Source organism: Leucoraja erinacea, chromosome 27, assembly GCF_028641065.1.
Source record: "Leucoraja erinacea ecotype New England chromosome 27, Leri_hhj_1, whole genome shotgun sequence".
Lineage (NCBI taxonomy): Eukaryota > Metazoa > Chordata > Chondrichthyes > Rajiformes > Rajidae > Leucoraja > Leucoraja erinaceus.
Genome location: NC_073403.1, coordinates 30980871 through 30999790, shown reverse-complemented (window position 1 = coordinate 30999790; position 18920 = coordinate 30980871). Strand labels below are relative to the sequence as shown.

The 18920-nt window shown below is 48.3% G+C and overlaps 1 protein-coding gene across 1 annotated transcript; it reads right to left on the bottom strand.

The window, feature by feature from the left end:
• Positions 1-14735: 14735 nt before the first annotated feature.
• Positions 14736-18605, bottom strand: LOC129710046 (interferon alpha-21-like). The gene is made up of 2 exons (XM_055656731.1): positions 16590-18605; positions 14736-16483 (listed from the first exon to the last, which is right to left on the bottom strand). The coding sequence occupies exons 1-2, from the start codon at positions 16797-16799 to the stop codon at positions 16337-16339; spliced, it is 357 nt and encodes a 118-aa protein (XP_055512706.1). The 5' UTR covers positions 16800-18605; the 3' UTR covers positions 14736-16336.
• Between the last annotated feature and the right edge of the window lie 315 nt (positions 18606-18920).

The window sequence follows — 18920 nt, the reverse complement described above, 5'->3', positions numbered from 1 at the left end:
AAATACTTCTGCCCAGAATATACGGCCTTCGAGCTGCCACCAGATTCAGCGAACCACTTGCTGCTGGTGGAAGCGTAGGGGTGCTGCCACTGGAATGGAGAAGCTTTGGTGATCGACGGCACCTTCATCCGCCCTATAGTTTTCGCTTCTTCATTGAGGTCCTTGACCTGTTTAGGTAGATGTTCTCCGAAGAGAAGATTCTGCGGCTGAACATTGCTGGCTCTGTACAACCCCGCAAATTTGGTGTTCAGGACAGGTCGGATGGCATTTTTGTGAAAGCAATTGATTTGAAAATCTGTGTTGCACATTAATGCCAGGGCCTCCTGCTGTACATCAGACAATGGACCCCCATCCACGAACCAGGCAAACGGCGTTATGCCTGAGGCCAGCAATTTGAGGATTCTCTGGAGCTTTACCTCCTGGGCCTTGATGCCCCCTCCACTATATCCCCAAATCTAGTTGTTCACAGCCAGTACATTCAGCGAAGCACAGTTCCCAGGTGTATGGTATTTGGCAGATGTATCTCTCATTACCTGCTCCTGCAGCTGGTGGGATGTGAGGTAGTTGATGCTTGCAGTAAGTTCCTCCTGTAGAGGCTCCCCTATTTGCATGGGTATTGCAAATTTAGCAGCTATGGCAGGCAAATCCTGTGCTTCGTGTCCCTCGTGCATACTGGTATGCTCATCAGTGTTTAATTTATTTCCATCAGTGTTTAAAAAGTTATGGGTGTAACGGGTATAGCTTGGACCCAATAGCAGCACAGAATCAGGCAGGTATAATTTGTAATGAACTTTATTACGATACTGTAACACGGATCAGTAACACAGGAATGGGTACACCGTACTCACACAGAGGCTCAGGATTGAGCGAGGGTTCCGAAGAGGGGCAGGCAGGAGACGTAGTCGGGGTAGCGGAAGGTCCGGTAACCAGGAGATCCAACACACGATGCAAACAAACCAGCGAGGGACAGACGAAAGGAGAGCCGAAGCCAGGCAGGAAGTCGAGGAGCCGTTGCAGGGATACACCAAACAGCCCAGGATGGAGGCAGACAGAAACCAGGAGGTATGGGACGAAGGCCATGGTCTGGGACAGAAGGCTGAGGTGCTATACGGGAGGACAACAAGAATTGAATGGTCAGGGGCAGGCAGGTTCGAATCCGTGTAGGCAGTCGGGAAATCGCTGGAGAGTCTTGCATGAATGCTGAGAACAATCTGGCACTTTGTGAACAGTGAGGAGAGTCTTTATACCGGGTTAATAGGTGATCAGAGGCAACTGAGTGCAACAGGTGAGGAGAGTTAGGCTGATGAGAGGGGAGTGGCAGGCAGGCAGGTGAGGAGAAGGAGGGACTGGTGGAAAAGTACTGGGAGGTGAAGTGGATGAGAATGAGGAGAGGGCAGACTGTGACAGAACCCCCCCCCCCCCCCCCCTCAAGGGACGGCTCCTGATGTCCCAAAACAAAAACAAAAAGACAATAAAGAAAATAAACCCAATCCCACGCAGAGTTGGGTGGGAGGAGGGGGACTGGAGGAGGGCTAATATTTGTCCGAGACATCCATGTCCGCATCCTCCTCCATGGCATCAGAGGAAATGCTCCATCTCGCCATCACTGGGCGCCTCAGACGGAAGAGGGGACAGAGTCTCAGGGGCGGCGACCCCTCTAGGAGTGGCGGACTTGGACGGCTGGTCGGGATGACGCCGGTGAAACTCCCTGATGAGGGAGGCATCCAGGATGTGTCGAGCAGGAACCCAAGACCTCTCCTTTGGACCGTAACCCTCCCAATCGACCAGGTATTGGAGACCCCTCCCGCGACGGTGGGAGCGCAGGAGGCAGTGCACCGTAAAGGCGGGGCCTCCGTCGATGAGACGAGGAGGTGGAGGAGGAGGGACTGCGGGGACCAGGGAGCTCTCCCGGACTGGCTTTCCTCTGGACAGGTGGAACATAGGATGGACCCGCATGGAACGAGGCAACTTGAGCCTCACAGCCACTGGGTTGATGACCTTCTGGATCTCAAAGGGACCGATGAACTTGGGTGCCAACCTCTTGGACTCCACCCTCAAGGAAAGGTCCTGGGTCGACAGCCACACCTTCTGGCCCGCGAGGTAGGTGGGGGCCTGGGTGTGGCGACGTTTGGCAGCCGCAGCGTAACGGTCCACGGAGCGGAGAAGAGCCGCCCTGACTTGGGTCCACGTCCTGCAGCAGCGACGAATGAAGGCCTGGAAGGACGGGCAGGAAACCTCTTTCTCCAGCGCCGGGAACAGTGGAGGCTGGAACCGTAGGCACACTGGAAAGGGGAGAGCCCAGTGGCCGAGCTTGTCAGGGTGTTGTGGGCGTACTCCACCCACAACAACTGCTGGGACCAGGAGGAGGGATGCTTGGACACCATACACCGCAGCGCCGTCTTCATCTCCTGATTCTTCCTTTCAGTTTGGCCATTGGACTGGGGATGAAATCCGGACGTCAGGCTCACGGTGGCCCTCACAAGCGTGCAGAACTCCCTCCAGAACACAGAGGCAAACTGGGGTCCCCGGTTGGAGACCACATCGACGGGGAGACCATGGAACCTGAAGTCGTGGAGTAACATGAGCTCGGCAGTTTCCTTGGCTGACGGAAGCTTGGGCAGGGGCACGAAGTGAGCCATCTTGCTAAATCTATCGACCACGGTCAGGATGGTGGTGTGACCACTGGATGGGGGCAGGCCGGTAAAGAAGTCCAGGGAGATGTGGGACCATGGCCGATGGGGTACAGGCAGTGGAAGCAGATGACCCGCAGGAGCTTGGCGTGAGACCTTGTGCTGGTTGCAAACGGGACAGGCGTTGACAAACTCCTCCACCAGCGATGCCCACCAGAACCTCCGTAGCACCATCTCCTTGGTCCGCTGAATGTCGGGATGACAGGTGAGTCGAGAGCTGTGGGCCCACTGAAGGACGTCTGGCCGCAGGGCAGAAACGACAAACAGGCGATCAGGAGGGCATGCGCTGGGTCCCGGCTGGTTCTTCAAGGCCGCCTTGACCTTCTCCTCCACTTCCCAGGTGAGGGAGGCAACCCTGTGCGAGGACGGGAGGATGGTCCTGGGGCCAGAGGCAGGCTCCTCCTTCGCCAAGAACTGCCGAGAGAGGGCATTGGGCTTCATGTTGCGGGACCCAGGTCGGTAGGAGAGGGAGAAGTTTTAAGCGGGTGAGGAAGAGAGACCAGCGGGCCTGACGAGAGTTGAGCCTCTTGGCTGACTGGAGGTATTCAAGGTTCTTGTGATCAGTCCAAACTAAGAAAGGCTGCTCGGTTCCCTCCAACCAGTGACGCCATTCCTCCAATGCCAACTTAACTGCCAACAGTTCTTGGTTGCCAATGTCATAATTCCTCTCAGCAGGGGTCAGGCATTGGGAGAAGAAGGCGCATGGATGGAGCTTCTGGTCCCCCGCAGCCCGCTGGGACAGAACAGCTCCCACCCCCACGTCGGAGGCGTCCACCTCCACCACGAACTGTCTCTCTGAGTCCGGAACTTGGAGGATGGGGGCCGATGTAAACCGTGTCTTGAGTGTCTGAAAAGCTTCGTCGGCCGTGGCAGACCACCGGAACGGAACCTTGGAGGAGGTGAGTGCCGCGAGGGGTGCGGCCACAGTACTGTAGCCACGGATGAATGGTCGGTAAAAATTGGCGAACCCCAGGAACCTTTGGAGCTGCTTGCGGGAGTCAGGAACAGGCCAGGTGGTGACAGCAGAGACCTTGGCGGGGTCCATCTTGATGTTCCCTTGGCAAACGATGTATCCTAGGAAGGAGACAAACGGGGAATGAAACTCGCACTTCTCAGCTTTAATGAAGAGCGAGTTCTCCAGGAGCCGATGTAGAACTGCCTGGACGTGGTGTACGTGTTCCTCCTTGGTCCATGAAAAGATGAGGATGTCATCAATATAGACGAACACGTACTTGTTCAACATGTCTCTGAGAAAGTCATTGACCAAAGCCTGGAAGACGGCTGGGGCGTTGGTGAGGCCAAAGGGCATCACCAGGTATTCATAATGTCCCGTGGGAGTGTTGAAGGTGGTCTTCCACTCATCTCCCTCTTTGATGCGGACCAAATGGTAGGCGTTGCGTAGATCCAACTTCGAAAAGATGGTGGCCCCCTCCAGGAGCTCGAAAGCAGAGGAGATGTGTGGGAGAGGGTAGCGATTCTTCACCGTGATGCCGTTGAGCCCTCGGTAATCTATGCAGGGACGCAGAGATTTGTCCTTCTTCTCCACGAAGAAGAACCCAGCCCCAGCAGGAGACGAGGAGGGATGGATGAGACCAGCCGCCAAGGAGTCGCTTATGTATTTATCCATGGCGCCTCACTCAGGGGTGGACAGGGAGTAAAGGCGATCCCTAGGAGGAGCGGAACCAGGCAGGAGGTCTATGGCGCCGTCATAGGGCCGATGAGGAGGAAGGGAGGTGGCCCTAGACTTGCTAAAAACGTCCCCAAAGTCATGGTACTCGGCTGGGACCCCCGTCAGATCTGGAGCAGAACTGGAGCAGGTGGCCGGTTGAGGAGATGAGGCTTGCTTCAGGCACACTTTGTGGCAGGAAGGGCTCCAACCCAAGATGACCCCCGTCCTCCAGTCGATGTTGGGGTTGTGTCGCCGAAGCCAGGGGTAACCCAGGATGAGGGGAAGACGGGGAGACTGCAGGATGCGGAACTGGATGGTCTCATGGTGATTACCAGACAGGAGCATGGGCACTGGGACCATCTGGTGAGAAACAATCCCCAGGAGATGGCCGTCGAGGGCATTGGCGGGAACAGGTTTAGGCAGGGGAACACATCTGATGCCTAGCTGATGGGCTAGTTCCATGTCCATAAGATTAATGTCACAACCAGAGTCTATGAAGGTGGCGAGGGTGTGAGAACCATCAGACAACAGCAGACCGGCATGACAAAGAGGGTGTCGGGCGGAGGAAAGTTCAGAGGTTCGACTCACCAATAATTCCTCTGCTACTGGCGAGTCTGGCCTTTTACTGGACACTTGGAGATGTAATGACCCGCCAGACCACAGTAGAGACAGAGGTTCCCCCGACGCCGACGTTCCCGTTCCTCGGGGGCGAGACTGGTGTGACCCACCTGCATGGGTTCGGGTTGCCTCGACGGTTGCCCTGATGAGGGTAGTCCAGTCTCCGGAGGAAAACGAGCCTGGGTAGATAGCTGGCGGACCGCCTGTCCCTGTTGCCTCCCCCGACGTCTCGCCAGGATGCGTCGGTCCAGACGGGTCGTCAGCTCGATAAGCCCATCCAGAGAGGAAGGAAGGTCGTGGGACACCTACTCATCCTTGATATAGTCATTCAAGCCCAGCAAGAAAGTGTCACACTGGGCCGGGGCGTTCCAATCACTCTGACGGGCCCTGGTGCGAAAGTCGATAGCGAAGTCAGCGACGCTCTGGTTCCCCTGGCTCAACCCCAGCAGACCTCCCGCAGCGTCCGGACCCATTGAAACCTCACCGAACACCTTGCGAAGCTCCGCGGCAAAGGCCTGGAAACAGGAGCAAGCTGGCGTGCGTCGCTCCCATTCAGCCGTTCCCCACAGCCGAGCTCTGCCAGTCAGGTTATTAATGGTAAACGCCACTCTCGCCGCTTCCTGGGCAAAGGTGTAGGGCTGTAGGGCGAAGAGAATGGAACAGTTCATGATGAATGGGTTGCAGCCCTCCGGGTCTCCAGCATAGCGCTCCGGGGTTCCCACCCGGGGCTCAGGCGATGGTCCTGGCGGACCGGGAGCTGGTGCTGTCAGAGCCAGAGGCGAAGCATGGGGTGTAGCCTAGGCGAGGGTGGCCATCAGCTGTTGGACCTGGGTGGCTAGTGCAACCAATGCCTGTTCTTGGCTTGACACAGCCTGTCGAACCTCGGAGTTGGAGGCAGTGAGCATGGCTTTGTGCTGCAGGAGCGTGTGCTCAATCCTCTCAAAGCGGTTTGACAGAGACGTTGTGTGCGCTGAGTCCATTGTTGGCCAGATTGTACTGTAACGGGTATAGCTTGGACCCAATAGCAGCACAGAATCAGGCAGGTATAATTTGTAATGAACTTTATTATGATACTGTAACATGGAGTAGTAACACAGGAATGGGTACACCGTACTCACACAGAGGCTCAGGATTGAGCGAGGGTTCCGAAGAGGGGCAGGCAGGAGACGTAGTCAGGGTAGCGGAAGGTCCAGTAACCAGGAGATCCAACACATGATGCAAACAAACCAGCGAGGGACAGACGAAAGGAGAGTCGAAGCCAGGCAGGAAGCCGTGGAGCCGTTGCAGGGATACACCAAACAGCCCAGGAGAGAGGCAGACAGAAACCAGGAGCTACGGGACGAAGGCCGTGGTCGGGGACAGAAGGCTGAGGTGCTATCTGGGAAGACGACAGGACGGAATGGTCAGGGGCAGGCAGGTTCGAATCCGTGTAGGCAGTTGGGAAATCGCTGGAGAGTCTTGCATGAATGCTGAGAACAATCTGGCACTGTGTGAACGGTGAGGAGAGTCTTTATACCGGGTTAATAGGTGATCAGAGGCAAATGAGTGAAACAGGTGAGGAGAGTTAGGCTGATGAGAGGGGAGTGGCAGGCAGGCAGGTGAGGAGAAGGAGGGACCAGTGGAAAAGTACTGGGAGGTGAAGTGGATGAGAATGAGGAGAGGGCAGACTGTGACAATGGGTGTTTGAGATCAGCTGATTAGTCCTCTAGCCTGTCAATTGCCATGATGAAGGTAACACCCCTTCCGGGGAGGGCAGGACTATAAAACCCCTGGATGCCTGGACGTGAGTCAATCACTCTGGAAGATCGTGAGAGAGAGTCACAACTGTGATCCTAAGCAGTGAATCAACTGAACTATGAGTCTGCAATGTACTTGCAAAAAATGATTTGTTAGCCCTTAATGAAAATGAAATGAGTTGTTTGGCCGGCCCTGTGCTTGAGTCTGCAATGGAAATGAAATGAAAATTCACTGAGTAGTTTGGCCTGTGCTTGAAACTGCAATGGAAATGAAATGAAAATGCAATGAGCTGTTTTGCCTGCCCTGTGCTTGAAATAGCAATGGAAATGGAAATAAAATGAAAATACAATTAGCTGTTTGGCCTGCCCTATGCTTGAAACTTGCCAGATGGATATGGAATTGAAATTAAAATGCAATGAGCTGCTTGGCCTGCCTTGTGCTTGCAACTGCAATGGAAATGAAATGAAAATGCACTGAGCTGTTTGGCCTGACCTGTGCTTGAAACTGCAATGGAAATAGAAATGAAATGAAAATGCAATGAGCTCTTTGGTCTGCCCTGTGCTTGAAACTGCAATAGAAATGAAAATTAAATGAAAATGCAATGAGCTGTTTGGCCTACCCTGTGCTTGAAACTGCAATGGAAATGGAAATTAAATGAAAGTGCACTGAGCTGTTTGGCCTTCCCTGTGCTTGAAACCGCAGTGGAAATGGAAATGAAATGAAAATGCAATGACCTGTTTGGCCTGCCCTGTGCTTGAAACTGCAATGGAAATGGAAATGACATGAAAGTGCAACGAGCAGTTTGGCCTGTCTTGTGCTTGAAACTGCAATGGAAATCATATGAAAATGCACTGAGCTGTTTGGTCTGCCCTGTGTATGAAACTGCAATGGAAATGGAAAATAAATGAAAATGAAATGAGCTGTTTGGCCTACCCTGTGCTTGAAACTGCAATGGAAATGGAAATGAAATGAAAGTGCACTGAGCTGTTTGGCCATCCCTCTGCTTGAAACCGCAGTGGAAATGGAAATGAAATGAAAATGCAATGAGCTGTTTGGCCTGCCCTGTGCTTGAAAATGCAATGGAAATTGAAATGAAATGAAAATGCAATGAGCTGTTTGGCCGGCCCTGTGCTTGAAACTGCAATGGAATTGGAAATGAAATGAAAATGTAATGAGCTGTTTGGCCTGCCCTGTGCTTGAAACTGCAATGGAAATGGAAATGACATGAAAGTGCAATGAGCAATTTGGCCTGTCTTGTGCTTGAAACTGCAATGGAAATCATATGAAAATGCACTGAGCTGTTTGGTCTGCCCTGTGGATGAAACTGCAATGAAAATGGAAAATAAATGAAAATGCAATCTGTTTTGCCTGCCCTGTGCTTGAAATAGCAATGGAAATGGAAATAAAATGAAAATGCAATTAGCTGTTTGGCCTGCCCTATGCTTGAAACTTGCCAGATGGATATGGAATTGAAATGAAAATGCAATGAGCTGTTTTCCCTACCCTGTGCTTGAAACTGCAATGGAAATGGAAATGAAATGAAAGTGCACTGAGCTGTTTGGCCACCCCTGTGCTTGAAACCGCAGTGGAAATGGAAATGAAATGAAAATGCACTGAGCTGTTTGGCCTGACCTGTGCTCGAAACTGCAATGGAAATAGAAATGAAATGAAAATGCAATGAGCTCTTTGGTCTGCCCTGTGCTTGAAACTGCAATAGAAATGAAAATTAAATGAAAATGCAATGAGCTGTTTGGCCTACCCTGTGCTTGAAACTGCAATGGAAATGGAAATTAAATGAACGTGCACTGAGCTGTTTGGCCATCCCTGTGCTTGAAACCGCAGTGGAAATGGAAATGAAATGAAAATGCAATGACCTGTTTGGCCTGCCCTGTGCTTGAAACTGCAATGGAAATGGAAATGACATGAAAGTGCAACGAGCAGTTTGGCCTGTCTTGTGCTTGAAACTGCAATGGAAATCATATGAAAATGCACTGAGCTGTTTGGTCTGCCCTGTGTATGAAACTGCAATGGAAATGGAAAATAAATGAAAATGAAATGAACTGTTTGGCCATCCCTGTGCTTGAAACCGCAGTGGAAATGAACATGAAATGAAAATGCAATGAGCTGTTTGGCCTGCCCTGTGCTTGAAACTGCAATGGAAATTGAAATGAAATTAAAATGCAATGAGCTGTTTGGCCGGTCTTGTGCTTGAAACTGCAATGGAATTGGAAATGAAATTAAAATGTAATGAGCTCTTTGGCTTGCGCTGTGCTTGAAACTGCGATTGAAATGGAAATGAATTTAAAATTAAATGAGTTCTTTGGCCTGCATCTTTTCAACTATGTAAATAAATAACATAAATCTGGTTAAATGTATATTGGTCACATCTTCAGTTCGCCTCGTTCGAGCAAAGGCTGCAGTCGCACCCCTCCCCCCTTTTTATTCCAGAGTAAAACAATCCAGAATTTAAAAAAAATGGGAGGCAATATGTTTTTATTTGGTAACCGCAAAAGGTAACCACTAGTTATCCGGGTATGTAAGCGAGGGAAGGTAAGTGTCGAGAGAAATCTCGGAACACAAGTCAACTATCTCATAATGCATGTTGTGGATGGGGAATGAGTATAAACCTCTAGTTAACTATCAGTAGAGATGGAATAGATCAAGGAGCGCGGCGTAACCGTTGATATCGTGTAAAACCGGATTTTTTTTGGGGGGGGGGGAGGGGGGTTGGTATATCTTATACATTTGGCTATTGTTCTTGAGGGGGGCGTTATTGTGCAGGATGTATTTTGGATTTTACTGGATACGTTTTTGGCTATATCAGGCCATGAAATGGACGGTGATGATCACGGAATCAGTATAGTACAGCTTGCAAGACGCTAACGGAACCCTAATGCATTTGCGGTCTGGTTCGTTGGGCTGTTTCTTCTCTGATTCACTGCCACTAAACCTCTCCACTTAGCTGTTGATTTTCAAGTGTAAAATAGTGCTGTTTGAAGAATGGTATCCACCCGAAATGTCACCTATTCCTTCTCTCCAGAGATGCTGTCTGGCCCGCCGAGTTACTCCAACACTTTGTGTCTATCCTCCGCAGAATACCGTCCGGTCCAAATGCCGATACAATTCTGACCTCAAAAGTTATCCCAGAGCTTCTGTGACCCGAGGACGAGATCAAATTATATTAAACTCAGTGTGTAGAAAGGAACCGCAGATGCTAGTTTACATACCGAAAATAGACGCAAAGTAACTCGGCGGGTCAGGCAGCATCTCTGGAGAAAAAGGATGGGTGACGTTTCGGGTCCTGTCTGAAGAAGGGTCCCGACCAGAAACGATGCATGTCCTTTATATCCAGCGATGTAACCTGACCTGCCGAGTTATTCCAGCACTTTGTGACCATCTTCTACCTCAATCTAAAGTTGTCTTGCATAACTTACCCCCCCCCCCCCCCCCCCCCCCCCCCCCCCCCCCCCCCCCCCCCCGTCCCCCGCCACGTAATTATATTGAAATATAACTTTGCTGTGCTTCCCTGAATGACTCGGGCTGTAGTGTTCTATTGGGTTTAGACTCTCTGTTACCTGCTGCGAGAAGCAATAAGAGCGTTTAATTGTATATATACCAAATAACGTAACAATGAAATCATTACTTGTCGCAGTACAACAAGTCTGCAAGCTCAATATAACACAATATCTATTCATATAACGATTATCTATTCATAGATAACACAATAAACAATAAAATAATACGTTAAAAACATTATTTGGAGGGCACAATAGCGCAGCAGTAGAGTTGCTGCCTCACAGCGTCAAAGACTCGGGTTCGATTCTGACTACGGGTGCTGTGTGTGTGGAGTTTGTACGTTGTCTCTGGGACCGCGTGGTTTTCTCCGGGTCCTCCAGTTTCCTCCCACACTCCAAAGACATGTTAATTGTCTTCGGTAAGTTGTAGAATTGTCCCCAGTGTGTAGGATAGTGCTAGTGCGTGAGGGGATCACTGGTCGGCGCGGACTCGGTGGGCCGAAGGGCCTGTTTCCGCGCTGTATCTTTAAAGTCTAAAACGCCTCAAAGTCCTTAGTGCAACCAAGACGGTTCGTAGTTCTTAGTTTAGTTAGTGTTTGTAGTGTTCGAGATGCGGTTGGGTAGGAGCTGAAGAAGGGTATTCACCCGAAACGTCACCCATTCCTTCTCTCCAGAGGTGCTGCCTGTCGGAGTTACTCCAGCATTTTGTGTTTACCTTCGAGTTTAAAAAACCCAGCATAGAAACATAGAAAATAGGTGGGGGGGTGGCCATTCGGCCCTTCGAGCCAGCACTGCCATTCATTGTGATCATCGTTGATCGTCCCCAATCAATAGCCCGTGCCTGCCTTTTCCCCATATCCATTGACTACATTAGCTCCTGGAGCTCTATCTAATTCTCTCTGAAATCCACCCAGTGATTTGGCCTCCACTGCCCTCTGTGGAAGGGAATTCCATTAATTCACAACTCTCTGAGTGAAAAAGGTTTTTCTCACCTCAGTCTTAAATGACCTCCCCTTTATTCTAAGACTGTGGCCCCTGGTTCTGGACTCGCCTAATATTAGGAACATTTTTCCGGCATCTAGCTTGTCCAGTCCTTTTATAATTTTATATGTTTCTATAAGATCACCCCTCTTCCTTCAAAACTCCAGTGAATACAAGCCTAGTCTTTTCAATATTTCCTCATATGACAGTCCTGCCATCCCAGGGATCAATTTCGTGAACCTACGCTGCACTGCCTCAATCACAAGGATGTCCTTCCTCAAATTAGGAGACCAAAACTGTATGCAATACTCCAGATATTGTGTACAGCCCCACGTCCCCCTCCCTTTTCATTTGTGCATTAATTGCCTCATATTGTGTTTTGAATTGTATTCTGTCTTTACTTTTTTGTACTAGTCATGTCTCTACTATTTATTTCATTCCCCTTAAATGTTTTTCCTCTACCTGCTAAATTTTTGTAGGGTGTCCTTGAGACTCTTGAAAGGCGCCCATAAATAAAATGTATTATTATTATTAGATGTGGTCTCATCAGAGCCCTATACAACTGCAGAAGAAAGCATCTGCAGTTCTTTCTTAAATAATAATAATAATAATAATAATAATAATAAATAATAATAATAATAATAATAATAATAATAATAATAATAATAAATACTTTATTGATCCCCTCAGAGAAATTCAGATATCCAGAAGCCCCCAACCAACATACCCACACATTCAAAACGATTGGGGACAGAAATGACATAAAATATTAGACTAAGTGGGACCCGTTGGATCCCATGTTCACACGGGAGGGATGCAATATTCCACCTCTCCACCAATTCCAATATTGGTAACCAGAGGGGTGGGGGGGGGGGGGGGGCTTTCTGGAACGCTAGTGTGCGTATAGTGGGCTGAGGGACTGGCAACCAGAGGGCTAGGAGGGACATTGTGGGCCAAATGGATTATTGGGGAGACAGCTCAGTCACTCAAGCCTGATTTGCTGGCAGCTCACTCGTGGCTGGTGGGCGAGCAGTTGAGTCATGGCTATTCGTTGAAATTCCATTTCAAGCAGGGTGCCAGGCCACTAAATTCAAATGCAGTTTCTTACCATTTCAATCAGGTTGCAAGGCCACCAAATTCAAGTGCAGTTTCTTACCACTTCAAGCAGGGTGCAAGGCCACCAAATTCAATTGCAGTTTCATACCACTTCAAGCAGGGTGGAAGGCCACCAAATTCAGGTGCAGTTTACTACCACTTCAAGCAGGGTGGAATGCCACCAAATTCAGGTGCAGTTTACTACCAGTTCAAGCAGGGTGCAAGGCCACCGAATTCAAGTGCAGTTTCTGACCACTTGAAGCAGGGTGCAAGGCCACCGAATTCAATTGCAGTTGCATACCATTTCAAGCAGGGTGCAGGGCCACCAACTGTGCAGTTTCGTGCCACTTCAAGCAGGGTGCAAGGACACCAAATGCTGGTGCAGTTGAATGCCATTTCAGGGTGCAAGGCCACCAAATTCAAGTGCAGTTTCAGACCACTTCAAGCAGGGTGCAAGGCCACCAAATTCAAGTGCAGTTTCATACCATTTCAAGCAGGGTGCAAGGCCACCAAATTCAAATGCAGTTTCATACCATTTCTTGCAGGGTGCAAAGCCACTACATTCAAATGCAGTTTTATACCATTTCAAGCAGGGTGAAACTACCATAAAACCACACAAAACACCACGCCCACAGTTCAGTAGACATTTAGTGTGTTCAGATGATTCACAGCTCAGATAGAGCCGTGACCTCTCCCTTACCCATCTTGCAGAGACTGAGCCACACACACACTACCGGTTTGATAATAGTTACCCCTCCCACCGGAAGTGGCGTGGCTTTCATGGCGTGATTGACAGGAGAGAGGTTCTCAACATTTATTTATTTATTTTTTATTATTTTTATACAATTTTTTAACAAAACAGTGTTTAACAACAAAACAAAACAAAAAAAAGAAAACTGAAAAAGACAACAGGAAAAAAAAAGGAAGGAAAAAAAAATTAAAATAATAATAATAATAAACCAAAGCCGCCAGACATAACAGTATTGGTACAATCCACATGGTGCTACACAGTCATGCATTGCAAAAGCAGAAGTAAAGGTCACATGACTACATCACTGCAGATAATATGAAATTATGAAATTATTGGACTTTGAGATGGTTGAGAAATGGTCCCCAAACACTTAAAAAGTTGTTTGGTACCTTGGAGTTGTAGAAGCGTATCCTTTCCATCTGTATGATTATTATCATTTCATTGAGCCATTTTTCGAAGCAGGGGGGTGTAGATGATTTCCAGGTTTTAGGATCATTTTCTTGGCTGCCACCATACCAAGTATCAGTGCTTGTTGTTCTTCAGAGGTGAAGTACAAAACAGTCTCTGAGCATCCAAAAAGTGCCAGTTCTGGATCAGGGAGAATATATTTTCCATAGACCCCAGAAAACCACTTAAATATTTTAGACCAATATCTTTGTATATGAGGACAGAGCCAGAAGAGATGTGTTAAAGAACCATCTGCACTTTTGCATCTGTCACATAATGGAGCAATAGCAGGGTAGATTCGATGTAATTTGGTCTTTGAGTAATGGAGTCTGTGGATGACTTTAAACTGAATCAGTTTATACCTGACATTGATCGAACAAGTTTGGATTCTGGTCAGACCTTCATTCCAAGTGTCGTCAGACACCTCGAAATTCAGCTCAGTAGACCAGGCTTCTTTCAGATGGGTAGTGGATACAGAGGTGGTGAATAGACTCACAAAGCGAGATATTAGATGTTTGGAGTCTGGAGGAAGCTGCAGGAGCTCATAGAGTGGGCAATAACACTTTTATTTTGCATTGATGGAAATAATCCTCTGCACCTGATGAGCGGAGGGGGACTGAGTAAGATGGACAAAATCACAGCCGGAAATGGTAGCGTTTTATTTTAAAATCAATTTACAGTGCAAACAGGAAGTTGTCCAGTTACCACCACCAACAACCTCCATTTGCAGTGTACCATTTCAAAGCAGTTACCACCACCAACAACCTCCATTTGCAGTGCAGCATTTCAAAGCAGTCACCACCACCAACAATCTCCATTTTCAGTGCAGCATTTCAAAGCAGTTACCACCAACAACAACCTCCATTTGCAGTGCAGCATTTCAGAGCAGTTACCACCACCAACAACCATTTACAGAGCAGCATTTCACATTTTCAATTTCAAACCACATTTAGGGCACTCACAGTTGAGTAGATGTGTGTTCAGTGTTATTCACAGCTCAGAGAGACGTGACCCTCTCACTTCCTCCATCTTGCAGTGACTGAGTGAGGCACAATACTTCCGGGTTTTATAGTCCCTCCCCCCTCCCACCAGCAGGGGCAGCAGAGAGAATGTCAACATTTTAAAAACTTTAATAACTCTTTTATTTTTAATCGATGGGAAAAATCTTCTTGTCTTGCGCAGCGGATGGGGACTCTGAGTGAGATGGTCAAAAATCACAGCCGTAAATGGCAGTGTTTTTTTTCCAAAATCACGAAACAGAAAAACAGGGTCAAGATCTTACTTTTAGTAATATAGACAATGTGGACACTACCTGAGAGCAATAAATACTTTAAAAGACCAAAAATTAACAATTAAAAATACAAAATGCAAAAATGCATCCCCCTACAGCCTAGCGGTCCGAATTATAAAATCCAATGTCTGCAGGGGTGAAGGACCTCCTGAACCGCTCCGTTCTACAAGGCAGGGAGAGGAGCCAGTTGTTGTTCTGAGTGTTATTTTGACCCTCCAGAATTACCGGGGTTTTTCAGGATGACCTGCACCTTGCGCCTCTCAAGCACATCCATCCCAGAGTCCACTCTCCCCTCCAGCACTGAGCTAGCACGTTTAACCAGTTTGTCCAGCTTTTTGTTGGTCTTTGCACTAATGCTGTTGCCCCAGCAGACAACAGCATAGAAAACAACACTTGCAACAACAGTGTTGTAAAACATACAGCATATCATTACGCACATTGAAGGATTTGAGCCTTCTGAGGAAAAAGTGTCTGCTTTGGCCTTTTTTGTAGAGGGCGTCAGATTTAACAGACCAGTCCAGTTTGTTATCCAGGTGCACTCCAAGGTATATATATGTCTGCACCACCTCAATATCAGCCCCTGCAGCGCTGACCGGCTGAAGGTGGAGCTTGGACCTGCCAAAGTTAATCACAATCTCTTTAGTCTTAGCTGTGTTCAGGATGAGACAGTTATCTTTACTCCAGACACAGAAGGCACTGGTCAAGTTCCTGTATTCCTCCTATTGCACGTTCCTTTCGCATGCCACAATCGCTGCGTCATCTGAATATTTCTGTATGATTCATGTGTCAGACTTACAGTTAAAGTATGCAGTATACAGGGTGCAGAGCTTATTCAGTTTACTTTAGAGACACAACGTGGAATCAGGCCCTTCGGCCTACCAAGTCGACGCCGACCAAAGAGCCCTGCACACTACGACTATCGCACACACACTAGAGACAATCTACAACTATCCCAAGCCAATTATCCTACGTCTTTGGGGTGTGGGAGGAAACCGGAGTACGTGGAGAAAAACCACATGGGTCACGAGGGAACGTACAAACTCCGTAAAGACAGTACCCGTGGCCAGGAACGAAGCCGGCTCTCTGAAGCTGTAAGGTAGCAACTCTACCGCTGGCTAAATTATGTTGACGGGACCGAAGGTGAATGGGACAGCGGCCAATAGTTGGGGGGTGGTTAAGATGACTCGTTCGTTTTCGTGCAAGAGGTTTTCTTTACTGCAAAAACTTACAGTATTTTATTTGCATGCTCCTTTATAACAATTTACATAACATTTTACAACAGTACAACTTGATTATTAAAACAAGGACCTTCAATTCTTGATTTTTTTAAATGTATACAGCAATGAGCCCAATCACCCTATTCCACCCACTTATTACTCTTGACACGCACAAAATTAGTTCTGAAATATTGGTCATATATTTGGTGCAAAAATGCTCCAAGATAAGGCTCGGAATGCACCAGAGAGCATCTAAAACCCCAGAGCTTCCTGGGCGGGACCTGGACCCCGGGCACAAGGGTCTTCGCGCTGCGCGCACATTATTTCACATAAAATTATTGTAATCTATCATGCCACCCCCCTTTTTGAAAAGCTTCGTACGGGCCCGGATTCTTGTCATTACTAGAGGCAATTGTTGTAAACACGCCCTGGTCTCGGCGCGCGTTACTTCCCAGGCGCAGGCGCTGAATTTCTGCAAAAGAGAAACGATCAGAATCACGCATCAGAGAATGAATAGATTTAGATTGAGTGAAATAATTGCCCGCGGGTCGTTAGATGATAAGATTCAACCGGCTCACCTTCCGTTTAAGAAACTTGCGGAGTTTCTTGAAGTAGTTGTGAATCGCGGCGCTTCTCTGTGGCCGGGTCTCGGAGCCTTTCTTCCTCACACAGTTTTTCAGCTCTCTGATCTGCCTATCCAGGAGAAGCCTGAAATTCTCCACCTTGTCCTGGAGCCATGTGACCGAGGCCAGGTTCATGCTGTAGATCTTTCTAAATTGACGTAACATTTGGTCGACAACAAGGAGCGTTTTCGGGGCCTGCACACGACAATGAGCGACATCAGCGCGGCCATGGACCCGTGAGAACGGCCGGGAGGGGACAATATCACACTAATTTCCAAATCGAATAGTATCAATAGATGTCATAGAGCCATAGAGTCATAGTGTGCTCCAGTGTGGAAGGAACTGCATACAGATGTGTACGTAGGAACTGCAGGTGCTGGTTTACACCCAAGATAGAAAGTTGGAGTAACTCAGCGGGCCAGGCAGCATCTCCGGGTAGAAGGAACAGGGTGACGTTTCGCATCGAGACCGTCTTCAGAATGAGAGTCCGGGGAGAGGAGGATACAAAGATAAGGAAGAGTAAAATTTAACAACGAGAAATCAAAGGGGATAAAGCTCAAGGAAAATGTAGAAAAGATCACTGTTAGCTAGGAGAAGGTGACTACGAAGTAAACAGTGATAAAATCTAATCTGTGGACAATCAGAGTGGTCGGAGATCTAGGAAGGGAGAGGCACGGAGAGAGAGGGACAGCAAGGTTTAATTGAAGTTAGAGAATAATCAGTAGATTATGCGTGTTTGCAAAAGTTGTCTTGAGAACCCTGTATAAACATTTATGTTGGCACATTTGCGTCGAGAACAGTTCTGTGAGATCAATTTGAACAGCTTCTTTCGACGGGTCAGATACTATCTGAAGAATGGTCTCGACCAGAAACGTCACCCATTCCTTCTCTCCAGAGATGCTGTCTGTCCCGCTGAGTTACTTCAGCATATTGCGATCTACATTCGATTTAAACCAGAATTTGCAGTTCGTTCCTACACAACTCGCGGTTCACTTTATGTAGGAAATAACTGCTGATGCTGGGTCGGGAAACAGCTCTGGACAGCTGACTGGCGTCTACTCCATCTACCTTTTGTCCAGTGATGCTGCCTGACCCACTGAGATACTCCAGCATTGGGTGTCATGTTCTACCTTAGCAGACTAACTACATCAATCAAATGATATGAAATCGTTCTTCCCAGAACTGCTGCGTTCGTTGAAACCCCAGTAGTTGTGGGTATTTATTAAAAATTGGCAAAATGATGTGATTATACTTAAAACACCGCGTCCCTGATTAAATTTACATGTGACTCGTACATTCATTGTCCATGGGAACATTCGCGGATATATTAAATGCCGCTTATAAATGTACACTCACCTGGCCTCCCTCCGTGACTTCGGTCAAGCTCAATGTCCTGACTTCCAATGATGTCCTTTCAGCTGCGCACCGCCGGGTCAGGGGGGGTCCCTACAACAGGGGAAGCGGTCAAGTCCGGCTCCAGTACACAATTCACACTCACAGCAACATTATCTCTAACAACATTGTTTGTTATCGGGCAACCTTTTGTGTTACAACGGACTATTTGAACGTATCCGCCATTTTGGCTCCCCTCCCCTCCTCTCCCCTAATCCCACGCGAAGCGATACAGCTCTGCATGCGATTTATTAACCGCGTATCCCACACACCGCGTGTTCTCCGCGACAGTAGACAAACGAGACGCAGTTTGGGTGACCGCTCTGCTGAACCTTCATTTCAGTCGGCAAGTGGGAAGTGGAACTGACTGGCGTCTACTCCATCTACCCACTCCTTCAGCGAGGCTCGCCCGCCCACTCGCTACATTGATCATTTACTTTGTCTGTTCCCGTGCGTCAGACTTTAATCGTTTTCCTTCTGTCTACGCCTCCTCCACACGGCTCGCGCTTACACTGCGACAATCCTGTCCCGCCCTGATTCTCCGACTAGATTCACTGACCTAATTAATTGTACTGATTGTATGCCTCGCTGTCACCTTTACTCAGCGAACAATGAACCATTCTAAACTTCCTTGGTCAGCATCTTCCATATCAGTTTCCTTCGCCCCTACTCTTAGTCTGAAGAAAGGTCTGGACCCGAAACGTCACCCATTCCTTTTCATCAGAGATACTGCCTGTCCCGCTCAGTTACTCCGGCATTTACTGTCCGGCACCTACTCTCTGATCATTTCCCCTTTGTCTGCAGCTGGAGTCATTCGCTTCATTGCAAACCTTCAACTCTGAAGAGGTCGTCGAGATGAAACACTTCATAACGTTTCTCTTATTTCACCGATCG